Genomic DNA, 26959 nt, shown 5'->3' with positions numbered 1-26959 from the left:
ATTCAAACGGAGTCTGGGGCATCATTCAGCCGTGTCCAGCGTAGACACGAGCACGTATTTGCGATGTGTGCGAGTAACGTACTGCCCGTAAAATCGTGCGTAGAATATGAGAAGCGTTCAATTACAACGCAACAATTCGGTGGGAAATGGCCTCGGTAAGGATTATTTTTTATTAGAAAATAGTTTATTGAAATTAAGAAACAGAGATATGAGAAATCTTAAAAAGAAACAAAATAAAAACATATGTAATATATAGTACATGTGATACGTGAAGACATTTTGATCTTTGGCAAATTCTATCATTTTTATTCAAAATTGCGAGTTAAATAAATTAAATTTCACGAGTATAGGTTAGGTTCCAGCTCTCAAGTAAATGCTCAAGAAAAAAATTCCTTATTTCTTAAGCTTAAGCTGTTACGCATTGTGAATGATGCACATTAGAAGAGCAAGTGAAAATAAACAAGAAAATATACTTATGTGTGTAACATGTAGGTACATATGTATGTGTGTAGTAACATATATATTTTCATTGCGATTTAAGAAATGTTGTTGATGATTGGTAAGTTTTATTCAACATTTCAAAATGAACGTTTTTTATATGAAGTTTTTACATTTCTTGAGAGCTGAAAACTACCCTTACACAAGAATGCAGATAAAATTTTTGACTACATATTAACAAATAAATATCATATATCCAATGTATGAACCGTGGAACATAGCAGCTGTGAAAACTAACCAAAAGACTGCGAATTTTATATCTTATTTACGCTGTGATCCTACGTAAAATTAAGTCCGACTCCAACCTTAACGGATTCGGAAATTGGAAAAATGCTGCTAAAATTAAATGGTGAAGTGATGCCAACTGACTCTTAAGAGAATATTAGGAAATGTCTAGGTGACCAAGCGAACGTTAAACTGTTAATCCTAGTGTAAAGACCTGGATGAAATCATTAGCAACGAGGTTCTCTATGCTCTAAAAAAAAGAGTTTAGAAACTCGAAGTTGACGATCTCAGCAATTAAGAGCATAAGAAAGACTTACGGAGGCTTTCAAACTGCACTCATAAAACTCCCGGGTTGGTAATTTTCTTATTCGGGAACACAGGCAGCTGCAGCGATTCTTCAGGTGTTTTTACCATGGGCACACAGGGAAAGTGTTCACAAACGAGGACAGGTCCAGAATTTGCAAAAGATGTGGCAAATGCGAACATCAAGCCAAGGACTACACCAATAAGCCGAAATGTTTACTCTGCCTTAGGGCACGGTCCAAAGGAATTGAACGGTATATTATATAAGAAGGCTGCACAAGAAGTCGCATGAGATTCTTACAACTTAACCTTAATCATTGTCAAGAGGCGCATAACCTACTAAAGCAGACGATCGCTGAGAAGCAGATTGATTTGGCATTACTCAGCGAACCATATAAAACCGGTCAAGGGGTAAACTGGTCAAGTGACACAACAGATATGTATATGTATATATATAGAAATGTAACCCAGCTTCCGTCAACTGGGGTCTCTATCTCTTCCAATGGCTTTGTTCGGGCTAAAGTAAGCGACATACATATATGTAGTTGCTATTTCTCCCCAGCGTTAATGATGAAATATTTAGGAATATTATCGACAGCCTTGTGACTGATGCTCAATGTAGAACTAAATTTGTAATAACTGGCGACTTTAATACCTGGGCTGTTGAATGGGGATGCAAAAGAACTAATAGTAGGAAGCTTTTGCTTTCCTTGATTTTAATTGAACACAAGCAACCAATGCACGTTCTACAAAGGTGGCCGATAATCGGTGATAGACCTGTCCTTCGACCTACAAACTCTGAAGATTAGTTTCTGGCGATCCAAAAAATTCGACCCAGACCTCTTTGAAGAAGTCTGTACACCCACTACTATTCCCGACAATTTGTTGTCGGCTTACCACGCTGCCTCATTGATAATAAGCCCCATTAAGGATGCGTGCCACGCATTAATGTCCAAGATTTCACGACGCAACACGAAGATAACGACATATGCGATTATTGCGGAGGCGAGATCATCGAGAATTTAGAGCACACTTTGTTTCATTGTACGAAAGATAACCAAGAAAGGCAAATTTTGAAAAAATCATTAGATATAGACCCAACTCCAGAAAACCTAGATGGTGGAATCACAAGAAAAGTGGAAAGCCGTATGCGAAATAGCAGCGAAAATAATGAAACACCAAAGAGCTGGAGAGCAACAACGTAGAAGAACTACAAAATGCAATGGACTACTAAAACGCGAGACACAAACCATGACTGGAGCAGACAAAAAGAGCTTGGGGACAAACACTGTACAAGGGCGGTTATGAGAAAAAACGACAAGACAGTAGGAAGTTTGTTCGGATTGAAAACACAAATAAAATCATCTTTGTTACCATAGTACAACAACCTTTCACAGGTCTATATTGTAATTTGATTTCCATTTTCACTATGGTATTTCTCGCACGAATCGGTAGGAAAAATCAAAAGAGGTTGATTTTCAAACAATCATTTTGAGCTTCTTATTGTGGCCATTGTGCTCAATTTCTATCTTCCAATAGAACACCGTTTTGAATCTCGTCGTTTAATATTCTCTGATCTAAATATATGTTATTGTTAGTTAGTGAGAAAGATATTTCAATAGATTTAGACTGGAATGTTACTCTTAATATTATGATGATGCTTAAAATGTACTTGTATGATATCGGTTACAGCTTTCCCTTGGTTAAGGAGCGAAATTATTTCAGAAGAATTAAGTTCAGATATTATTATTATTGTCACTTCTATTAATATCCATAACTTTCTGTAAGCAGCACATGTTTTACACAAAAATACTATAAACTCTATCAAAGACAAAATTATCAGATGAACTTCAAAAAAGGACTTAAAAATGTAGGACTTAAGTCGAGTAAATATAATGGGTTGTCAAAAAAGTCTTGCGGTATTTTTATTGATTTTATTTATTTTTTTTATTGAAATTGAAATGAATTTTTGATGACTCATGCCCAGCTCTTGACCGATGCTACGGCTGCTACTATGCCGGTCTCTTTCGACCATGTACCGGGTGCATAAACTGCACAAATTTTATTGGCGGCTTGAATGCATTTTTGCCTTTATCGTAGTAGTACTGTAAAATATGCCGTATTTTCTCTTTATTTTGCTTCATGTTTGCGACGCTATAACTCACGAACGACTTAAAAGAAACGACAATCAATCAAGCGTGTTAGCGCGTGAAATGAGCTTTCCAAAAAGGTATAGCCTGACCCGATGCGATGAATAAAACTGGAACTACGCACTTTCAGCGCCAACTAGCGAAAGTACCGCAAGACTTTTTTGACAACCTAATATAATATTTATACCCTGAACACGGTATATTAAGTGTACCACGTTGTTTGTAACAATCAAAATAAACGTCGGAGATCCTACAATGTACACACTCCTCTTAAAGAAGTTGCTCTCTATAACCATATATGATGAAATTAATTTTGCCTACAAATTTTTTGAAAACTTTGATATGCGAAGAAAAAACGCATAATTTTTTAAAAACCAATATACAAAGTGTGTTCCGAAATAAACAGGACTTTTTGAATCTAGCGCCTCCTGGTGGCGCCATCTATATGTCGACTGTGCGTTAGAATCTTTATCGATTGTCCAGTGAGAATTTCAAGACATTTCATCTATTGGAAATGAAGTTATTGCGTTTTAAGTGTCAGTATGTTTGTGTTATCGGTGCGAAAATGAGCTTCGAACAAAGAGCCAACATTAAATTTTGTTTTAAAATTGGTAAAACTTATACCAAAACGTTTCAATTGATGAAACAAGTTTATGGCGATGATTGCCTATCCCGTAACAGAGTGCACGAGTGGTTTCAACGTTTTCAAAGTGGTCGTGAGGACATAAATGACGATCAACATGTGGGCCAATCAAAATCCGTGATCACCGTAAATTCCATCAAAACTGTGCGTTCATCAAAAATCAGCCGAAATCATCATTGAAATTCATGGAAATAGAATTGAACATCTCCAAAACATCGATTTATCGCATTTTGACCAAACGTAAGCCCAAATACGAAAGGTGTGGGAACGGTTTGTTCCGCACAAATTGACAGACGACAAAAAATTGCTCAGAATCCAACATTTGAAGAAAGATTATTTGACCAAAAATCACATTTTAAACATAAACCACTCCCCGTATTCACCTTATATGGCACCGTGCGATTTCTTCCTTTTCGGAAAAATGCATTTGCTCATGAAAAGAAAGCGTTATGCAGACGTAAAGGTCATTCAAAAGGCTTTCACCGGCATACTGGCGGCCATATGAGCTAAAATACTCGTTCGACATGCTTTTGGACCGTGCAAAAAGCTGTATTGAAGCAGAAGGAGACTATTTTGAATAAAATAAATTAATACACACTAAAGAGCTGAACAAAGATACCCTTCAAATTCCAAGTATCGTCACAGTGAGTGCGTTGATACTATACCAAAACAAAAGTTTGCAGAGAATTTAGTAATAGCTTATTATAATATAAGTTTGACACACGAAAATTATGTACACGTTGATCTAAAGAAAACACAAAACAGATAAATAAAATAAATTCGAAAAGCGTATCACCTATTTTCTTACATACATATATACATATATATATACATTAACTTTCTCTGATTTCAAACGAAATAAAAAAATCTAGGCAAATTGTATTCCTCATCGGCGTTTTATTCACCTGCATTGCATCCAACGGTGGAAGATCAGGTGGAACTAGCACGCAGAATATCACATTCATTGAGCGACATAAGCAACCAGAAATCGAAAGGCCAATCAATGTATGTGAACCGCAAAAAACGCTCTGTTAAATGGGTTCACGAAGGTGCTGGGCAAGGTACGATATTTTTTATACATATGTGGACATGTATGTATGTATGTACAACGTATGTATGTATGCATGTATAACAAAATTTGCAAATGGGACATGCATTCTCTGTCAAATAAACAATAGGCCTCTTTGTGCCATGAGTACTAATGAGAAAGAGTTGTTCCCTTTCCTAGAGTTTAATAATGCAACAACAAAATAATCCAGCTCAATATTTTCTATCGTTGATAATACAGTTCAGTTGGCTTATTTATTTATCGAAAAATATGATATTAATAGTATAAAATACTTATTTGTGTCAAATAATTTCAATTTAAAAAAGTGACATATCTTAAATACATTGCACTTTTGATTTTTTATACCCACTAAGCGTGATCCTTTGCCAGTAGTACCTAAACATAAGAGGTCTGCATGGCGTTGGACAAATGGAAACTCCACATTTCTAAAAATGTCAAGAGCTAAAAGAAATTATGAGAAGAAACAACTCTTTAAATTTGTCAAACTTTTTATATGTTCTTCTTTCATTTGGTCTTTTTGAAGTGACCTAATCTACCTACTGTCTATTTTCCTATTGTGTTTTGATGGCATGCATTAACTTCTCCGATATATGTATTTATATATGATAAGATGTCATAAACGCTTTCAAGACTCAATATCTTTATTTTATTAATAAAATAAAGGATGACTAAAACCAGAAGAAAAATATGGCAATTTATCAAACTATGTTCTCCCTCTGTAGTGAAGCTTCACACAAATACCAAAATTGAGATATTCTAATCATTCAGACTTATAGCGGGATTCTGTAACCAGTCTCTAGTCTCTATTTGAGCCATTTTGAGGTAAAATCTCAATTTGTGACTAGTTACTATTCACTAAACAGTCTCTAGCGTTAGTCTCAAAATATTGACTCAAACTTGAGACCTGGTAATTAGCAGGTCACAAAACCAAAAAGAACTCTTGTCTGCCATTGTGAATATACTGAATAGAGATCATCACAGATATTAATCGATTGTAGTTATTTTCTATTTTGTAAGCAACTCAAACACGAAAATGTTAAAAATAAATCCATTTTACATAAATTTCGTAAATATTATGAAACAAAGTCAACATATATTTTTACTTTTATTGATAATTATGTTTTTTGACTATGTTATAGAAAATTTAATATTTGTTATCGACATATTTATTTTCATTCAAGTTTAAAAACATCTCTGAATAATGAATTGTAATAGATTTTGTGACTGTCACTTACAGAATAGCAAAATCGTCTCAAGTCTCAAAATCTCAAATTTAGAGACTTGAGACAGTATCACAATACAGAATCGCACGGTTATACTAGTATCTTGGATGTTTGGAAAGAGAGTGTATTTCCATTGGCGAAAAAGAAATTTACGAAAGGAAGCACGCTCCCGCAGAATAATAATTAAATACAATTTTGTGAGCATCTGTTTGCATTAATATTATATTGGACTTCTTAGGGATGTCGGACAATTTTCTAGGTGGAATAATTTTGTATATTCATTTTTAAAGATAAAAAGAGTTCCTTTCGTTCTAAGAATTTATGATACACCAAGGCTATTTGTACTTTGCTTTGTTTAAATGGTTGCCTTCAAAGCAACGAAACTGTTTGAAACTCATCTTGAAAAATTTTCATGGGAACATTTTTTATACTCTTGCAACCAGTTGCTACAGGGTATTACCTAAAACTAAGCGAGATAGATATATATATACATATATATATATATATATATATAAATGATCAAAGTGACGAGAAAAGTTGAAATCCGGTTTACTATCTGTCTGTCCGTCCGCCCGTCGGTGCAACGGTACAAGTTGTAACTTGAGTAAAAATTGAGGTATCTTAATAAAACTTAGTATGTGGGTTCCTTGGTAAAAACGACCACAAATCGTCATTAACCGAAAACATACAAAGTGCCTTAACTGAGCAATAACTTAAGATATAAAGCTATAATTTGGCAAGGTGGATCGCAGTAGCAAGGGGCACCCGTGTGTAAAATATCTAATAAGTTTAATGTTCATATCTAATCAGTCATGTGTAGAAGTTCACGCAAGTGAGGAAAGTTCTCTGATCGCCATTCACTTGGGAGTAGCCAGAAACGATTATTTTACATATGACTCAAGTAGCTCAAGTAGTAGGACTTCTGGCCCTAGTTAGTATCCTCTAACCATTTGAAGGCGAGCTAAAGTGAGAAGGTGATGTTTCACCCTCCACAGGGTGATGTGCGCTGGGTTTGGGACCCACAAGTAAAAAACGCCTCCAATATAAGGATTACGATTTAAGGGCATGTACCTGGAATGTCCGGTCTCTTAATTGGGAAGGTGCCGCTACCAAGTTGGTTGATGTCCTCGTTAGTGTGAACGCTGACAGCACCGCCGTCCAAAAAATGCGATGGCCGGGACGAGGACTAAGACGAGCAAATTCGGTTTGAGATTCGTGGTATGAGAGAGAACCCGTCGCCGAGTACTGTCATTCACGCCGGTGTACGAACGCATCGTGCTTTGCGACTTTAACGATAAGGTGGGCAAGGAAGTCACAAGGCAAGGATGTTTGGCACAACAGTCGGTAAATTCAGCCTCCTCGAGGAAACATCTCCACTTCACTTCACCGGGGCCCGAAATATGGTTATCTGTACTAAATTCCGGCACAGAAAAATTCATCAAGCTCCCTGGCTGTCTCCGGGCCGAAAAGCCACCAACCAGATCGATCATGTTGTAATAGACGGAAAACTCATCTTCAGTGTTTTAGACGTGCGTACGCTTCGAGATCCTAACATCGGCTCGAACCACTATCTCGTTGCAGCCAAAACTCGCACCCGCCTCTGTGCAGAAAAAAACGTACGTCCATAAACATAAGACTAGACGTCGAGAAATTGTAATCACAACAGACAGCCGAGCGATTTCGACTTGCACTCCAGCGGTCTGAGAGCACTCGTCAACATCTCGGTATAAGGGAACTGTGAGACGGCATTTCAAGCTCCTTACGTATAGCTGCAACCAAACCATTGGTTTACGGAAAAAGCAAAAGAATAACTGGTACCATAAGGAGTTCCGTGTCGAAGCGGAGTGAAAACAGACAGCCTACCTCGCAACGTTACAATCGACAACAACATCTGTGGAATGGGATGAAGAGGGAAGAGAGACCCATTTGCAGACAAAAAAAGAGAGAGGCCAAAATGCGTGAGTACGAAAAGCTTGACAAGCTGGCCGACAGGGGTAATGCTCGAATATTCTACGAAAAGATGCGGAGACTTAGAGAAGGTTTCAAGACCGGAGCATACTTTTGTAAATCCCCCAAAAGTAATCTAGTGACTGATACCCAGAGTATACTAAAATTATGGAGGGAACACTTTTCCAGTCTGCTGAATGGCTGTGAAATATAACGCCAGGGGACGGCGAACCCGATTGCCCAATCCACGAAAAGGGAAACCCCACAATCTGCACCAACTACCGTGGGTTTAGACATCGCATATACTTATATATACGCATATATATATTGTATGAAAGAGTAAAGCCCACCGTCAACAAACTGATTGGATCTTATTACACCTAATAACAACTGACCAGAGATTCAGCATGCGCCAAATCTTGGAAAATACTCGTAAAAAGAGAATCGACACGCACCACCTCTTCGTCGTCTTGGAGAAAATAATTCGAGCTGCAGAACTAAACAGAGAAGGTACCATCTTCTATAAAAGTGTACATCTACTGACGTATGCTGATGATATAGATATCATTGGCCTTAACAACAGCGCTGTTAATTCTGCTTTCTCCAGAATGGATAAGGCAGGAAAGCAATTGGGTCTGGTGGTGCACGAGGGCAAGACGAAGTACTCTTGTTATCAAACAGACAATGGTCACGACTATGCATCCACGTCATTGTTTACGATCATAACTTCGAAGCCGTACATAATTTCATCTACCCTGGAACCAGCATCAACACTAACAACAGCGGCAGCCTCAAAACCCAACGCAGGATATCCCTTGCCAACAGGTGCTACTTCGGACTAAGTAGTGCAGAGGCATGGACGATGACAACATCTGATGAGTCGACCTTACGAGTTTTCGAGAGAAAAGTTCTGCGAAAGATTTATGGTCCTTTGCGCGTTGGCCACGGCGAAGATCGCATTCGATGGAACGATGACCTATATGAGATATACGACGACATTGACATAGTTCAGCGAATTAAAAGAGAGTGGGTACGCTGTGCTAGGTCATGTTTTTCGAATGAACGAAAGCATTCCAGCTCTGAAAGTATTCGACGTAGTACCCGCCGGCGGAAGCAAAAGAGGATGAAGATATCCACTCCGTTGGAAAGACCAGGTGGAGAAGGACGTGGCTTCACTTGGCATTTTCAATTGAAGCCGCGTTGCGAAAACAAGAAGACAGGCGCGCTGTTGTTAACTCGGCTACAACTGGGTAAGCGGTTTCTACGGCAGTAAAGAAGAAGACATATCTCCTAAACCACTAAAGCTAAAACAACCAAAGTTTTGAGTACAAATCTTATGAGGACTTCTACCGACAGTGTGAAAATGGATGAAATCGGAGGATGGCTTACTCCCCATTTAACGGTACTGTTCAAAATTACTAAAAGCGCAATAAATGAGAAATGAGAAGGTTTTATGAGAGCCGGTGAGAAAATTGGACAATAATTACCTCGAGAAATACATCTCCTTTAAAACGCATATCAATTTTTTTGTTTCAGATGATCCGGTACAGAGTTATAGTGTTCCCCACTTTTTTTCAAGGCGGTTCTGGTACTCATGTCGCCGCAAAAAAAAACACAAATATATGTCCTTTTTTGCCTTAAAAAGTTAAACCCCATCAACCATTTATGTGTTTACCTGGATGTAAAGTTAACTTAATGCTTATATTGACATAAACAAAGAGGTCTATTAGTTTCCATAAAATGAATGAATGTATGCAGTTATATCCACTCTTATGTTGATTAATATTGGAGTTTTGTACTGAGATACAGTCACAAGTGTCTAAATAAGAGATTTTAAGTTACGAGACAATATTCGTGATTTGAGACGATTTTGCAATTCAGTATGTGGCAGTAATAAAAATCTCTTAATTGAAAACGATCAATCAGCTGTTACATTATGTTATGTAGAGATGTATATAAACTTTAATGAAAATAAACATGTCGATAACAAATATTACAATTACTATTTTCAGTCAAAAAGGCTAATTTGCTATAAAAAATAAAAATATATGTCGATCTTGTTTCAGAATAATTACGAAATTTATGTTAAATTGATTTGTTTTTTAGTTTTTTTCGTATTTGAGTTGCTTACAAAATATAAAAAGGCGACAATCAATTAATATGTATGATGATTTCTATAAGTGAAGTGTCAGTATATTAAAAATTCCCAACAAGCGTTCTTTTTAGTTTTGTGACCAACTAACTTTCAGGTGACAATTTTGAGAAAATATTTTGTGACTAAAGATTAGAGACTGTATTGTAAATAATAACTTGTCACAATTGAGACTTTACTTAAAATGTTTCAAATAGTGACTAGATCTGCGCTATAAAACTCTCAATCTTAACCCATAGAAAAATGATTATAACAGTCAAGAATTGTGCATAGAAGGCACACAATTGTTGAAATTTGCGTTTGTTTTTAAGTTCATTGACATATTGGTTTTCTCAAAGGTTTCTTAAAGCTAATAAATTGACAAACTTTCCTAATACAATAATAAAAGTTTCGTGCGTTGATACAATTAAGCCAATACTACCATTTTTTTCTTTATTTGCATTAATTATGCTTATTAATAAGCTCTCTACCGCTTTCCCTGTGTATTTTAACATTTAAAAACTGTTAAATTTGCTATAATTGATTGATTGATGATTAACGCCAAATACGTCCTATGGAGTATTTTCTGACAAACAACCTACTGAGCAAACCAAAGATAAGGAGATGAATATTTCAAATCTCGTGGTATTGACAGTTGATAAATTACAGTTAATCGCATGACTTTGACCAGAAATAAAAAAATAAACCAAATAAATGTTTGATTTTATGAAGCCACAATGGGCCTGGAACTTTTAATAGATAGCAGGCATTCAATTGACATTTTTCCGAAAATTAATAAGGGAAATTATTATAATAACTAACTATAAGGTTTTATTTCACTCGCGCATTAAAGTACGGAATACAAAAATAAATGCTATTATTCAGATGTTAACTCATGTTTTATATATGATAATTCGGGTGGTGGAGCACGGTGTGGCTCGTTCCGTAGTTGTGGTTGGCCGTGAGGAAACGGTCGGCGCAAATTATTCCACACAAATATTAATAAAAAAACAAAAGTTTTCTTATAATAAATATAATTTTATTATAAAATTTGGAAAAACCACCACGTCTGGATCTGTGAGTTGTCGCAAAAGTTGCTCGTTGTCTGTCGTTGTTTGCTCGCTGACGATGCTGGTTTTTTCAGGTATTTTTTGAGCACTTGTATGAGTTCGCCCTTGACATCGAGTCGTATCTTTTCAGGCACACGTTTGATCTCCTCGTAGAGTGAGAGCAAGAAGAGCCTATCGGGATCACGATTCTTCCGTTTTTTGCTCTTTTTTGAAAAAGCATCTTGTATGAATTGCAAAAGTTTCTCCTCAACTGCGGATTTTCGTTGCATTGCGGCTGCAGCATGTTGTTGGTGGCGCAACAGATGCGAGTGCAGGCTGTCGTGGAATGCCTGCAGGTGTGGCATCGAATAGTGTTGTTGTGACAAACTACTTCCAGATACGTGGTCACCGTTGTGCGATTGCATCCCAACGCCGGGTTCTCGAAATGCACAACCATGCGTTTCGGTGTGATTCGATGAGCCGGGCGCATCATTTGTTTCACCATCATTGTTAGCATAATCCTGTTGTTGCTACTGCTGCTGCTGATGCTGCTGTATAAATATAAAATTAGTATTATTTTCACTACAAAAATGGTTTTGCGTTTGTTGTTGAGTTATTGCTGAATTTTATATTTGAAATTATTATCCGCTAAGGGGATATTGGGTAACCTTTTGACAATTGAAGGGTTTATTGATCTGGATGGAAGCAGTCCACTCAATTTTGGCAGTACCAACGCTTCCGATTCTAGTCTTAAACTTTTGTTACGGGGCGAGCCAATTGTGATCGAGCATACCGATTGAACTCGTCCTAACACGGTATTATTCAATCCTGAAAGTCGTGTGCTGACCTTTTTGCTGGTCAGATTTAAGCGTTACTGAATACTGTTGCTTACGAAGGTTGCTTCAGATCCCGAATCAATCAGGGCTCTGACAGTGAAGGTGCTCTCGTTGTGACATATAGTCACCATGGCTGTACCTAAGAGCATGCTTCGATAGGTAGGCACATTTGAAACATTGGCCTTAATAGAGGCCACATGAGATTTAGTAGAAATCTCAGTAGTGTCTGTGCTGTCGATATCTGAGCTATTTCCTCACTCTGATCCCGGTGAATCATAGAGTGATGTCTCTGTTTACATTTGGAACAATTAAACAGACTTTTACAATTTTTGATTTCATGTGAGTCCGATAAACAGTTTAGGCAGACGTGGACCGTGCGTTAGGCTGCATCTCAATGAATCTTTGACAAGTTTTAAAAATGTGAGATTGAGATGAGCACATTTTACATTTAATATTGTTTGTCTTGGCGTGATGGGAATTGATGGGCTTGGATCCAATCCTTGACTGCGAGGTTGGTATCCGACCTTCACCATTAGCCGACCTAATCTTGAGTTGAGTACCTAACTCGTCTTTGAGGTTTGATACTCTCTCTAGCGTTTTAACCCGTTTGGTTAGAAACTTGTCTAACTCAACCCATTTTGGGATCTCTAAATCCGAATCCCAGCTATCTATATTGAGTTCATGTATTTGTAAAGCTGAAATGCAGCTATTTATCTCCCGCTGTAAATTTCTAAGTTCGGTCTCAGATTCTGTTGAAATGTGCGGAATCTTGAACTGTAAATTTAATTGTGTGTTGACAAGCACTCGCTTGTCGCGGCTTTGGTTGAATGCCGTGAGGTTGTGCATGTGTTCACTCATCAAGGCCGTGCAGCACACATAAGCGTGGTAACAGCTTGAATATTTAAGCTTAATGTCGTCAATTGAGCTTGTGTCGGAAGGATCCACCTTTGGCAAACACAACTTGTATTCTGACGTTACCTCTGCCCACAGAGATTTTAGTTCAGCTTGTTATACTTCAAGAGAGTAGTCACTTTGGTTGTTAGCTGTTGGAGTAAAAGACTCCTCAAACTCCAGTACAGCGTCTGCAGCTGTGGTAAAGGCCCTGATGGATTCCATTGTGTTCGAAAATTGAACCGGAACTGCAAAATCGGATCTAAAACTTGGAAATTAAAATTTAAAAAATATTTACAAATATGTTGCAAAAAGTTCAAAAGTTACAGAACCAATCACGGACAAACTACAAATTGAGCTGATAATAGGTAGTGCGTTGTTTCTTTATAAGGCGTGAAATTTCGAAAGAACAAAAACAATTAATAAATTTAATAAAGTATTTTCTTGGTTATAATTTAATTTGAATCTGCTTGCTGCGAAATCGTCCCAATGCACTTGCACGAATGCATTTTCGAATTCACCACTACACTCTTCTGTTTGTTGCTGTCCTTCTGGGATGGCTGCTGCGCTGCTTTGCCTGTTCTGCTCTGCCTTTGCTACCTTGCCTTAGCTGTTTGGCTTTCTTGCCCTGTTCTAATTTTTGGTGTCGCTCACTTCACTTGTTTTAATTTTTGTATTTTTATACCCTGAACAGGGTATATAAAAATTGTCACGAAGTTCGTAACACCCAGAAGAAATCATCGGAGACCCTATAAAGTATATATATAAATGATCGGTATGTCGAGCTGAGTCGATTTAGCCATGTCTGTCTGTCCGTCTGTCTGTCTGTCTGTATATATACGAACCTTCAGTTTTTAAGATACCGTTTTGAAATTTTGCAAACATCATTTTCTCTTCAAGAAGCTGCTCATTTGTCATATAGCTGCCATACACACTGAACGATCGGAATCAAGTTCTTGTATGGACAACTTTCACATTTGACATGATATATTCACGAAATTTGGTATATATTATTTTCTAAAGCAACAATGTAATCTCCGAAGAAATTGATTAGATCGGTTAACTATAGCATATAGCTGCCATACAAACTTGATACCGGTTCTTGTATGGACAATTTTCACATTTGACAAGATATATTCACGAAATTTGGTATATATTATTTTCTAAAGCAACAATGTAATCTCCGAAGAAAATGTGCAGATCGGTTGACTGCATATAGCTGCCATACAAACTGCACGATCGGAATCAAGTTCTTGTATGGACAACTTTCACATTTGACAAGATATATTCACGAAATTTGGTATATATTATTTTCTAAAGCAACAATGTAATCTCAGATCGGTTAACTATAGTATATAGCTTCCATACAAACGGAACACATAGTTACTAACAGAAATGCACCTGTGAAGGGTTTTTAGCTTCGGTGCAACCGCTGCTTAAGAGCATATTGTCACCGGTTCGTCCACCGATTGTCCGTGTGAATGAGGTCAGCATCAGGTATGTGACGCAAGTCAAATATCTGGGACTGACCATGAGCCCGGGGGGTTTTGGGGGGGGGTTTTTTTAAAAAAGGGGGGAGAAAGGAAATAAAAAGGGTTGGGGGGTTTTTGGATTTTTGGGGGGGGGGGTTTTTTTTTTTTAAAAGGGGGGGTTTTTTTTTTTTTGGGGGGGGGGGGGGGGTTTTTTTTGGGGAAAAAGGGGCCCTTTTTTTTTGGGGGGGGGCCACCCTGGGGGGGGGGGTTTTTTTTTTTGGGGGTTTAAAAAAAGGGGCCTTTCCCGAAAAAAGGGGGTTTTTTTAAAAAAGGGGGGGGGTTTTTTTTTTTTTTTGGGGGGAAAAGGGCCCCCCCCCAAAAGGGAAGGGGGGGGGTTTTTTAAATTTTTTTTTTTAACAGGGGGGGGAAAAAAAAAACCCAAAGGGGGTTTTTTTCCCCAAAATTGGAAAGGAAAACCCCCCCCAAAACCTTTGGGGGGTTTTTTTAATTTTTCCCAATTTTTTGGAAAGGGGGGGGGCCCCCAAAAACCCCAAAACCCTGTTATGAAATTAATGCAAAATTTATTATCTTTGGCATTAAATTATCTTCTATTCAAATGAAAAAAAAAACTTGGAAAAGTTAAGTTTGAACATATTTTTAAACTACATAAAGTAAAATTTTTTGGTCAAAAACCACTTTTTTGTTACACTTTTTTTTGGAATTTTCTTTGTTTAACTAGAAGATAAGTTATTAGGAAATATGAATCTCTTTGATTTTTTTATTTCGATAGAAATTGCGACCTGCATCCTGCCCGCCGTCCGACAAATGCACTGGCGAGATGCATCGGACAATTGCTTCCCTAAAGCAGAATATCAAAGATTTCGTACACAAAAAATTTTTTTATAATGCTTAAATATATACGCTATAAACTCTATAAAGCCTAGATGTTTCGTTTTAATTAATTATTTCTTTCCTTCACAAAAACATCGTCAAAAAATCGATTTTCTGAAGCCTCTAAAGCAGGCTCCCCCCTTAAATTAACGTTTATTAAGGAATTGTCATATTTCTGACAGTATTGAAGAATGCTATAACTTACAATTTTCTGATTTTAACATCAAAGCAGAAAGAACCGATCTCCAAAAAAGCCACGTATACATTTCCTCTTTGTGCACCATTTAAATTTTATAATTTGTTCATTAAAGCTTCATACGCCTTTTATACTCTTGCAAGAAATTTGCACAAAGTATATTTTTTTTAAATTACCGTTTATTTATAACAACGAAAACTATACAAAGTGCTTTCCAAAATAAACAGTACTTAAAAAAACAAAAAAAATGTTTTTTTGGCAAAATCAATTTATTTCATTCAAATTGTCTCCTTCTGCTTCAATACACCTTTTTGCGCGGTCCAAAGAAGTCGCACGGAAGAAAAGTCAGGAAGTCAGGTAAATAGGGGGAGTGGTTAATGGTTAAATAGTGATTTTTGGTCAAATAATCAAAAACCGTGTACACACCTTTCGTAAACCCAAATGTTCGGTCAAAATGCGATAAATCGATGTCTTGAAGATGTTCAATTCCATTTCCATGAATTTCAATGATAATTGTTTCATCAATTGAAACGTTTCGGTAAAAGTTTTACCAATTTCAAAACGAAACTTAATGTTGGCTCTTTTTTCGGAGCTCATTTTCGCACCGATAACACAAACATACTGACACTTAAAACGCAATAACTTCACTTCTAATAGATGAAATGTCATGAAATTCTCACTGGACAATCGATAAAGATAGCAGATTCTAACGCACTTGTCGATATAAAGATGGCGCCACCAAGGGGCGCTAGATTCATAAAGTCCTGTTTACTTTGGAACACTCCTAGTATAAAGTTATATACATATATCAAAACGAGTTGAATTTCGAATATCTGTCTGTCTACCTGTCGTGTCCCAACAAGGCACTCTGAGGATATTTATATTGCATAATAAGGAAAACAGACTATTTCTTTACACACAAAATACCATAATTCGAAAGTTCATAAAGTGCTTTTCATGTTAATATTTAAAAACCACCCAAGGTCAAGTCTTCCATATTGTTTTTGTGTTAAAAATTAATAAAAATCTGGTCAATACTTCCCCTCGTCCCCAAACACCTAATATATGAAGTTTTATATTATTTATGTTTTACAACGATAGAATGTCAAGCTGCAATATTTTACAACGGTTAATCAGAAAACTTTATCGTTGTTCAATTGACTATCAGAAGTTCGATACTTCGAAACATATAAAACTGATACCACTGGAACGTTAGTAAAACAAAAAAAAAAACATGACAAATTTTTTTAATTTGTTAAAAAAATTTTAGTCGCCAAATGTGTAGATATAAGGTATAGTAAATAACATATATTACGGGCGGATCCAGACACAGTTTTTTTGATATAAACATTACCTTCAAACATTATGATTAATATTTCAAATATAGCAGTTGTCGGGGTATGTCGACGGATGGGGCCGATTGCGTTTAATTAAAAGATATTTAGTTTAGTTTTAACGTTATAAATTTCACTTTAATATATATTAGGGTATATACATATGTATATATAAATGTGTGTGTGTGTAACCAATAATGGTTAAGTGGGTTACTTGGAGATATAAATGTGTAATTCTATGTTAATTTATCTTATTAATATAACCTGTTTCGAGTTCAATTTTCCTTATTCCTGGGTTGTATCCGTATTGTGTTGTGTTGTAGTTAGAGTTTGTACTTGACTTGTACTTTATATGGTAGTTGTTCACTTTGTTGTTAATTTAAAAAGAGAGAGTTTTGTTTTATCACTTGTTTAATTAAACTTCACTTGTCTCCGTGTTCGCTTGTATTTTATTTGTTGTATTGCTCCGTGTTCACTTGGATTGCTTGTATATCGCTGCTGTTGGCGGGATATAATGACCTTTTTGTCAAAAGCGCGGGAAAATCGTCTTCTTTTTGTCTCCTTTTTCGCCTGTTGCGTGAAGTTGGGGCGGTTGATATTCCTCTGCATTACGCCTCTATTACTTTATGTAATTTGTGGGAGTAATGCAGAGGAGTATTTGTTTGGATTAAACAGTAGTCTTTATACAGTTTACATGGTGGAAAAATGTTAAATCGACCTTCTAATATCAAATCTTACTAAATAGTAAGTATAATATTGCAACGTATAATGCTGTAGTCAGTTCTCGTATTGAATAAAAAAAATTTCATAAAGCAAAACGATGTTGGCCAAGTTTTGAGAATGTCATGATGAGTGTACAGCAATGTCAGGCCGTTCAATCTATCTTTAAACATGTTCGTCCTCAGCCAGGATAGCGTTCAGAGCTCGCATTCGTCACAGGAAGTGTGCAGAATATCTGAAGAAACTTTTGAAAGTACAAACTTTTTCTGGAAGCAGCAAACTCAGTTGAAATCCATCCCAATTTAAATTTGCTGCTCTTGACTTCATGCAAGTTACTTTACTCGCTATATATTTTCGCCACGTGATCCAGGTGCATCCCAAGATAAGTTACTTCATTCGCTTGGGGTAGTAGAACATTGTTTATTTCAACTGTCCGACACGTTTCTGGTCTTAGCTAGAATGTAACATGCTTGCATTTTTGCTTATTAATATTTATACGGCAGTTTTCTAGCCATTCTTCGACAAAAGTTAAGAGCTGCTCTAATGCTCTGATGGGGAATTTGTTACGGCTTACTAGGGCTGTGTTATCCGCCAAAGTGGGTGTCAATACGTTAATGGCTGTTGGAAGGTCTGCTGTATATATAATGTACAGAGTTGGACATAGCACGCTACCCTGAGGTACACCAGGGTACCAATGTTTTATACAATTCTAAAGGTAGAATGTTTTTAGTCTTACAAGTATATAAAAGGCCTTCATGCCAGACCATATCGAACGCCTGAGCTACTTCTAGAAAAATAGCTGAACAGTACTCTCTGTGTTCGAATGCTTTCCTGATTTCGTTAGTAATTCTATTTACTTGTTCTACAGTGCCAATTTTAGCACGAAAACCGAATTGGTGCGTTGGTATTATATATTTTTTTCGTGGAGGAAAGGAGTCATCTTTGATAGTAAACCTTATTCAAATATTTTAGAAATACAGGGTAAGAGGCTTACTAGTCTGTAGGAAGACGTCTGTGTTAAGTCTTTTCCATGTTTATCTATCATTAAGATCTGCGACTATTTCCACGAAATTGGATAGTATCCGAAACCAAGGATTGCATCGAGAGCAAGAAGAGCACCGTTATAGCAATATTTGGTAACTCAAATTAGCATTTTTGGAGTAATTTTATCGTGTCCTGATGCCTTTTCGGATTTACATCCTTCATGATTCTAGCAGAATCTTCAGAAGTAGAAGCCCTAATAGTGGCAAGCGACTTATTTGCGGTATTGGTCAAAGTTGGCAACTTAAAGTTGTTCTTTGGGCAATTAAGTTGAAATACCTATTCTAGGTAATTTGCATAGCAATTCGCCTTTTCCTCATCACTACGTGCCCATTTACTATTCAACTGTATTAGAGGCATGTTGGAATTTACTGGTGCTTTAAAAGGCTTTTGGACTTTCCAAAGGGAGTTTTGCTTGCTAGAATTTGAACACAGTTCCTTTATAAAATTCATAATTCATAATAAAATTATTTTTTTAGATATTTGTTAAAATAAATTTATGTTTATAGCTGCGCCCAGTACCACGTAGTGACTTACAGTCACTGTATGTAAACATTGTTTTGATATAGATAACGGATCAACATGTGCAAAAGTTGGCTCTTCATAATTTGCAAAGCTGATATTTTTACTACATATTTATTTCATTTCTTCTTGTATCATTCACAACAGAGAAAAAATCAGTCTTTTGTAGCAGCAGGTTGTATTATTTAGCGCAGTTTATGTTTATGTAAAGAAAATTTGGTATAGTTATATGTTACATACTTGAAATTTTTAATTACTAAAGGTGTGTGTTGCAAACTTATAGTCTGTAGTTTAACTATAAAATTATTGAAATATTTAGAAAAATGGCAAAGAGGAGAGGATTGGCAGAAATGGAAATTCGCGCAGCTATATCAAATAGTGATGATGAGAGTAGTGATAATAAGGCAGAATGTGCAGTAATTGTTGATGACTTGGAAGATGTAGTGTCTTCTGATAGCGAAGAGGACTTCTGTGAAACTGTTTCTGAAGTGGATGATGAAATGTGTGTATCGGATACTGAAGAAGTGGAATCTCTTGTAAATGTTTTTGTTGGTAAAGACGGGACTGAGTGGAGTGAACTTCCAAATATTACCGGGAAGACACCTTCTCACAACATAGTGACAGGAAGCGTAAACAAAGTAATGTTGCCGCCAGGCAAACACATTCAATCTCCATCGGATGGATTTTCCTTATTTTTTAACAATGACGTTCTGAAAATTATTGTTGATTGCACAAATATAAATGCTACTGAACAGCTGCAACAAAAATGGAAGCAAACTGATGAAATTGAGATGCGCTCCTACATAGGCTTACTGACTGATGCAGGAATTCAAAAAAATGGAATAAGTGACTACAAAGAGTTTTGGGATCTCTGACTTATCGCGCTACTTACGATTTGATGAAAAAGCAACAAGAAATTCTCGTAGAGCGGGAGATAAATTTGCTGCTATATGAGATATTTGGGACATCATTATAAAAAACTTCAGAAAATATTATATGCCTGGTTTTAATTTGACAATCGATGAACAGCTCGTTCCTTTTCGAGGTCGTGTTTCATTTCGACAATATATGCCTGCAAAGCCAGACAAGTACGGAATGAAAATTTGGTGGATATGCGACAGTGAGACGAGTTATATATTGCATGGAATACCTTATTTGGGTAAGGAAGGTGCTAATAGACAGACAAATTTGGCGCAGAATGTTGTCAAACAGCTTTGTGAATTCGATGAGGGTACAAATCGAAACATTACTTTTGACAATTTCTTTACCAGTTTTGATTTATCGCTCGATCTTTTATCAAAGCGTCTTACATGTGTTGGAACTCTTCGAAAGAACAAAACATGTATTCCTTCAAATTTTCTGCCTTCCCGGCAACGAGAAGCAGGAAGCAACCTTGGCTTTCGAAAGACCATGACTCTAGTAAGCTGTTCTCTTGTTCTCGTCGATGCACCACACTGCCGATATTGACGCAGAAACAAAAAAATCGGAAATAAATTTATATTAAAATACCACAAAAGGCGGCGTAGATACGTTTGATCAATTGTGCCATACTTTTACAAGCAAAAGAAAAACTCACATCGAAAGAAGAAGTTTAAGCCGATTGTCAAATGCTAATAAAGCAGTTATCACTGACACTATATCAACATCATTATCCCCCAATAAGTGTTTACCGCCTCCATCCAAAACAGTTCGCCGCCGATGTCACTTATGCCCCTACAAAAAATGCAGGGTTTCTATACAATGTTGCCAAATTTGCACCAAAAATGTTTGCAATGAACACTCGCAAAAGGCTATAATAAGCGTGATATAGTATAGTAGTTTAATATTAATTATGAATTCCATTACAACTTAGTGCTCCATTAGAGAGAGTGAAATTGGCCCTAAATATCTTTGCATTTTATATTTGTTGTAATGAATTACTTTAACCATTGAAATAAAACCAATTGAATAATACTTAAGCCGCTTTATTTATACGAGTGACTCTAAGTCACTACGTGGTACACTACGTCCGCACAAGCACGTGGTACGAATAGGGTTAATATGCACATCGCCTCTACGATCGCATTCAAATTGACTATGACCTATTTGTCCACACTTTAAACACTTTATCTGCTTTATCTCATCACAACCGTTGGCCAAAAAAGATTCACTTCCACACTTAAAGCACTTTTTTGGACCCTTGGCTGTACCGGCGTTGATGCGCCATGCCATGATTTCTCTCTGCTTGAAGGCTGTCGAGAATCATGTCAAGTACTCCCTCATATACTCTTTACTGCTCTTTGAGCGCTTGATTTATTCGTGGCTGATATAAAACCATTTTATTTAATTTTGAATCCGAGATTCCTTCAATAAAATTCAAAATTAGACTCCTCATCTAAACCCACTGGCTTGGCAATTTCTATCAAAGTCTTCTTCTTACGACGATTCTGTAATGTGAGATAAATATCGAGTGATGTTGGTCTTGTACCGAACTCACTCGTTAACGCTGATTTTACAGAACTGAAACTTCTGAATCTGTATATCAAAAACAGGTTAAATTGGATGAAGTATACTATTAGGCACCATAAAGTGTAACTTTGTGTCAAAAAAGGCTGACCTTACTCCATATATGTATGTATACTAGGGGACTCGGCCACGCGTTGCTGTGGTATACATTCTACGCTACCAGTGGCGAACGCAGGAAAAAAATTTGGGGGGGGGTTTTAGGTAAAAAGACACTGTTTCATTATTTTATTCACAAATTGAAGTGTAAACTTCTTTTATTTTGGGCCATAACATTTAAAATCTCTTCCTCCGTCACGTCTATATCTCTATGGATATTCAAGAGAGCCATTCCGTTGAGGCGTGCTTCTCCAGTTTTATTTCTTAAATATGTTTTAAGCCTGCGAAGTGAGGAAAACGAGCGTTCACTTGAAGCGACAGATATAGGGATTGTTGCTCCAATCTTTAAAAACGATGCACTGTTTTGAAAATTTTTGCATCGCAACAATTCAACGCGTCTAAAAAGTTTTGGATCTCTTTGTTTGATTTAACCAGTTCCTGAAAATATATTCAAAATTTTAGTTAGAAAATATAATCTGAAGAAAAGATTTTTAACCTTTTCCACATTCTAAATTCAGCAACGAAATCATCGGGATCTTCTACATCAGCGGACCATTGCTTTTCTAAAACACGAACAATCTTCTGCAATAACGTCAAGATCTATGCATTTATTTGGCAAAATGTTTTCAATTTTGGAAAGCAGCTCTCGATGTTTTAAAAATCGTTCATTGATTTGGTCCAAAAAATGATCTTAAAACGGTATATAAATTGATCTGCGGTAATATTCTTCCGGTTCGCCTTCATAATTGTCGCGATTAGTTTGCAGTTTCGCCAAACGCGGAATTTTATTTCTAAATCTAATTCTGCGGCTATTGTTTTAACTGATTCAAAAATGAGTTTAAACGATTGTTCAGAGTTAGTTTAAACGATTGTCAAGTGTTGCCGCGAGCTAAAAAAAATTAAGTATATGTTGCGAAGCAAAAAAAGTATCAAAAAGTATCAAAAGCACAACCGTTGTTTTAAAGATTTTCATTTGAAAAACAAATAATAAGTAGTGTATCTAATTCAGACCAGTTTTTTCTGGTTGTTTTTATTAAAAATATAAACATTTTAGTTAAGACACTCAAGTATTTTTTTGCAAATAGCATAATTTTTTTTAATTTAAATTTATTTCACAACAGTTTGCTCATGGAACGAAAACTAAAAGTCATAATAAATGAGTTTTTATTTTTCCTTTATTATGATTAAAAATAAACTCTAATAAAAAGTAATAGAAACCTTATTGGTGACTTTTCAGTTCAGAACTAATTTTCAAAAGAAGTCCATTTTCGACTCACAATTCCCCTTAAATCTAAAAAAATCCAGTTTAGCAGCCACAGAGTTATAAGGCAAACTCATTACTTTGAAGTAAATTAAAAAAATATCTCTGTCCAGTTTATATTTTTTTGGGTTTTTTAATTGGCCTACATTCCCACAACTTTTTAATACTATCCAGATACAATAGGTTTGTTTTTAGTTTAACATTTTCATAGTTTCAAAAAATTAAATTCTATCAGCAGAAAAGTATCAAAATAGGCCGTTTGTGAACAAAAAAGTATCAAATCACAAAATTTAGAAAAAAAAAGTATCAAAAAAGATACAATTGTATCAAAACGGCAACGCTGTTAGTGACTAATGTATTCATTTATTTTACATATTCATACATCGTCGGCAGAAAGATTGCTTTGAAACCAACAAATTACAGTTTTTCATATGACTATGTAGAATTAAATTCTATTATTTAAAAATTCAATTAGGTGGGGGGGGGGGGGCGGGTTTAACACCCCAAAACCCCCCCCCCCCCCTGCGTTCGCCCCTGTACGCTACATATTATTCATATAATAAACACAGTGAAAATTTTATATTTTTTTATTATAAGAATCCAAGGGATTATACTTGAGATCTAATTTTGAATATGTTCATACAAATAAATTTCAGTGGAAAAATTTACGAATTTAAGGCTGCTTTCTCAATGTCAAATTTAATAAAGCGTTCTGTGTATTTTTTAATTATGAATTGTTTCTAATATCCTATCTTCTAAGTACGTTCAAATTGGACACAGGGTGCTAAATTTTACTAAAATCGGTTCAGTAGTTTAGGAGTCCATCGCGGACAAACAACGTGACACGTACTTTTTATAATGTATAAAGACTGGTAATTGTTAGAAAAGCAAGCATGTGTAGACTTGGTGACGGTATAAAACGGAAGAAGGAAGTTTATTGATAAATAAACTTAGCTACTATTCATAATGACACCTGTAAATCTAAGGCATATACAGTGTGTTTCGTAAGCTAAATATACAATTTTCTTCTCAACACCTTCCCTAAATTGAATGTTTATGTTCATCATAAAATAGATTTAGAAATAACAATGCGTTATGCAAAATGAAATCAATTTGAAACAGCAATACAATTCAGATATGAGTAAGAGAAAATATTTTACTAATAATAATATGAGAATAAATTACTATAAGCCAAATTCATTTGACAGTTGTTTTGTTCTTGGCGCAGATAATGCTTAGCCAGCATCACAAAAGCCAACGATTTCATCAAAGCTTCTCTTATAGACTAAGCCCTTGTCAATAGTTGAGTTTCCGCATGACTCGCTTTACTGCTGTCCAATGGACATTCCCTGAGTTCGTGCTGTATCGGCTTAACAAGTTTACAGCAAAGCATATACGCGTGACCTGAACGGCAAACAGCGGCCATCCAATAGCTTACTTACAGTAGCCATTTCCCTTTTGTTCTCATTATTAGTTGGACAAATTTTCGCGGATAGCTTTTGATTCACGTCAAGGGGTGTGCTTTCAGAATCGCATTCATCCAGGTCGCAACGTCGGATTACATCGGCAATGTAGCAAGATTGGTCGATCCACATAGTTCCTTCTTTGAGATTTTTAGCTTAACATTATACCCAAAACCGATGATGCTGCACCCATATGTTTCATTTTGAAAGTTTCAGAGGGCTTATTTTTTAGTTTGCTCAACAGCTTTGTATCATCGGCGAATAGAATAACATCATCCATGTAAACAGCGACAAACAGCATTTTTTGTCAGCGACAAGAAAATATACCCATCGGTCGACGTTGCAGCGCTGCAAGCCGAAACTAACTAGCATTGAATTGAGCTTTATGCTCCAAACACGATTATGCTTCGGGCCATATAACGATTTTCGTAGCTTGCAGACACGACCGGATCTATCATCAAAAGCCAATCAGCTGCTTCATGTAAATATCTTCTTTAAGGTCGCCATATAAAAAAGCAGTTACAGCATCCATTTGGTAAAGAGTAAAATTATAGTATATTACACCGCAAGAGCGAGCAAAAAACGAATTGAAGTATATCGCACAACTGATGAGAATGTCTCGTCATAATAGATGTTCTGCTTCTGATTGAATCCTTTCACCACAAGCCTGGCTTTATAACGCACAGGACTTTTCTCTTAAAAACTAGTTTCGATGGGATAGCTTTTTTCCCACAGGTGGTACTGATAATTCCTAAGTGTCGTTGATATAATGAGATTAAATTTCTTCACACATTTCAGATATCCAAAGATTACATATGTTCTTGACTTTCCATCGCTTCTTCAGCAGTATTTGGATCTGATACATATTCAGTTATGCAAAGATTATAATTTGGACGTAACATATTCTGGGGTCGAATCGTTACATTCGTGAACGTATCACTCGTCACGTAAAAGCCTGTATTTCGTATTATGACATACGTGATCGTAACGCTTCTATCGTAATCTGGCATGATGACATACGTGAACGAGTATATAAACGTATCCGTTAGTTCGAATCGTCATTCAAACGTAAATTACCAATCGTAATTTACAAATTTATGGATATGTGAGCAAATTTTTTAAATTTTATGTTTTTTATAATTTTTAGTAAAAAAAAGAACATAAATAAGGAACCAATGAATGGAATATCTCATTAAAAATTCAAAAAAAAAAATATTTATGTGAACAAAATTTTTGTATTTTAGTTGACATTAAAAATAAAATTATTTACAAAGTAGAGGACATTTACATTTTTGAATTAAATTTATTAAAGAATACTTTATTTGGTTTCTTATCATTTGATCGATTGCGGAGAGGCTGTTCGCTACCCCGGTGTTCATTTCTTGTGTGTGGTAAGAATCACAATTTTGAGGGTCGTAACTTATTGTAAATTTTATGCAGATGTTATGTAATGCCTCACAAACGTTAGCAAATCTTCGACTTTTGTGGGGTGATACATTTCTCTCTTGCCATATCCTAAAATTCTCTACCGTCTTTTTAAGATTGCAATGCTTTTATCAACGATACATATACAAAAAAAAATTTAATGAGGATTCATAATTTGTTTTTTTTTATACCTACGCTATTGCTACGATCTCTTAGCTATCTCCGCACTATTTTTTTATCCGCATCACTTTCACTAGAGCTCAAATAAAAAAACAAAGTCGGATCCATTTTGATATTTAATTAGCTTTTGTTAGTTTACTGAAAATTTCGCAACAGTTTTGACAGTTCCACATCTATTGTGACCTAAAAATACGATCCAAAGCAATGTGGAATTTAAAAACTATTGGGAATTGAAAATACATTACGATCCGTTTGCTATCGTATGTCATAATGCCAATCACCGCATACGATTGATGTATCACGTAATTTTCTTTCGTATGTTTGCCGATCCGTGCACGGATGTAACGAATCGACCCCTGCAATCGCTCAGAGTGATGGACTCCTTCATGGTCCAAATCTCAAAATTCTTCTTCCTCATTTATTGATTCATCGTTCTCATCTGTATGTGAGTGACTGTTGCTCAAAGTTGCATCACTGCCGTCTTCTGTTGGTAATTCTTCCACACATTCCACCCCTGAATTGGCAACTGAAGTTGACTCAGGTTGCCATAAACTAACCATATCTGTCTTTGCATCTGTAGCTGGAGGATTTTATTAATATGAATCTCAATAAAAACTACATCACAGCTAACGATAATATTTTTCGCTAAACGGTCATACAATCTGTATGCTTATATATTCAGTACTGTAGCCTACAAGAATACTTATATTCTCGAGATTTAAGTTTTAACTTACTGCGCATTTCTTTGGCTACGTGAACCATTGCCTTACAACCAAAGACTTTGATTTTTTTAAGTTTGGTCATTTTCCGGAACACAACTCTTTCGGACTCAGATTGTTACCTCTATATTGTGTACGATTCAGTAGATATGCTGCAGTTACAACAGCT

At 36.1% G+C, this 26959-nt stretch overlaps 1 protein-coding gene across 4 annotated transcripts in view; it reads left to right on the top strand.

The window, feature by feature from the left end:
* Window positions 1–26959, top strand: part of LOC126765916 (uncharacterized) — a 71084-nt gene that overhangs the window by 3957 nt on the left and 40168 nt on the right. For 3 of the 4 annotated variants that reach the window (XM_050483611.1, XM_050483609.1, XM_050483608.1), the window contains exon 3: window positions 4692–4880. The exons of the other annotated variant lie outside the window; for it this stretch is intronic. In XM_050483611.1, the coding sequence (XP_050339568.1) occupies window positions 4692–4880 (189 nt within the window). The remainder of the gene's footprint in view (window positions 1–4691; window positions 4881–26959) is intronic. 4 annotated transcript variants of the gene reach the window in all.

Source organism: Bactrocera neohumeralis, unplaced genomic scaffold, assembly GCF_024586455.1.
Source record: "Bactrocera neohumeralis isolate Rockhampton unplaced genomic scaffold, APGP_CSIRO_Bneo_wtdbg2-racon-allhic-juicebox.fasta_v2 cluster11, whole genome shotgun sequence".
Lineage (NCBI taxonomy): Eukaryota > Metazoa > Arthropoda > Insecta > Diptera > Tephritidae > Bactrocera > Bactrocera neohumeralis.
This window is presented reverse-complemented; position numbering and strand designations above follow the sequence as displayed.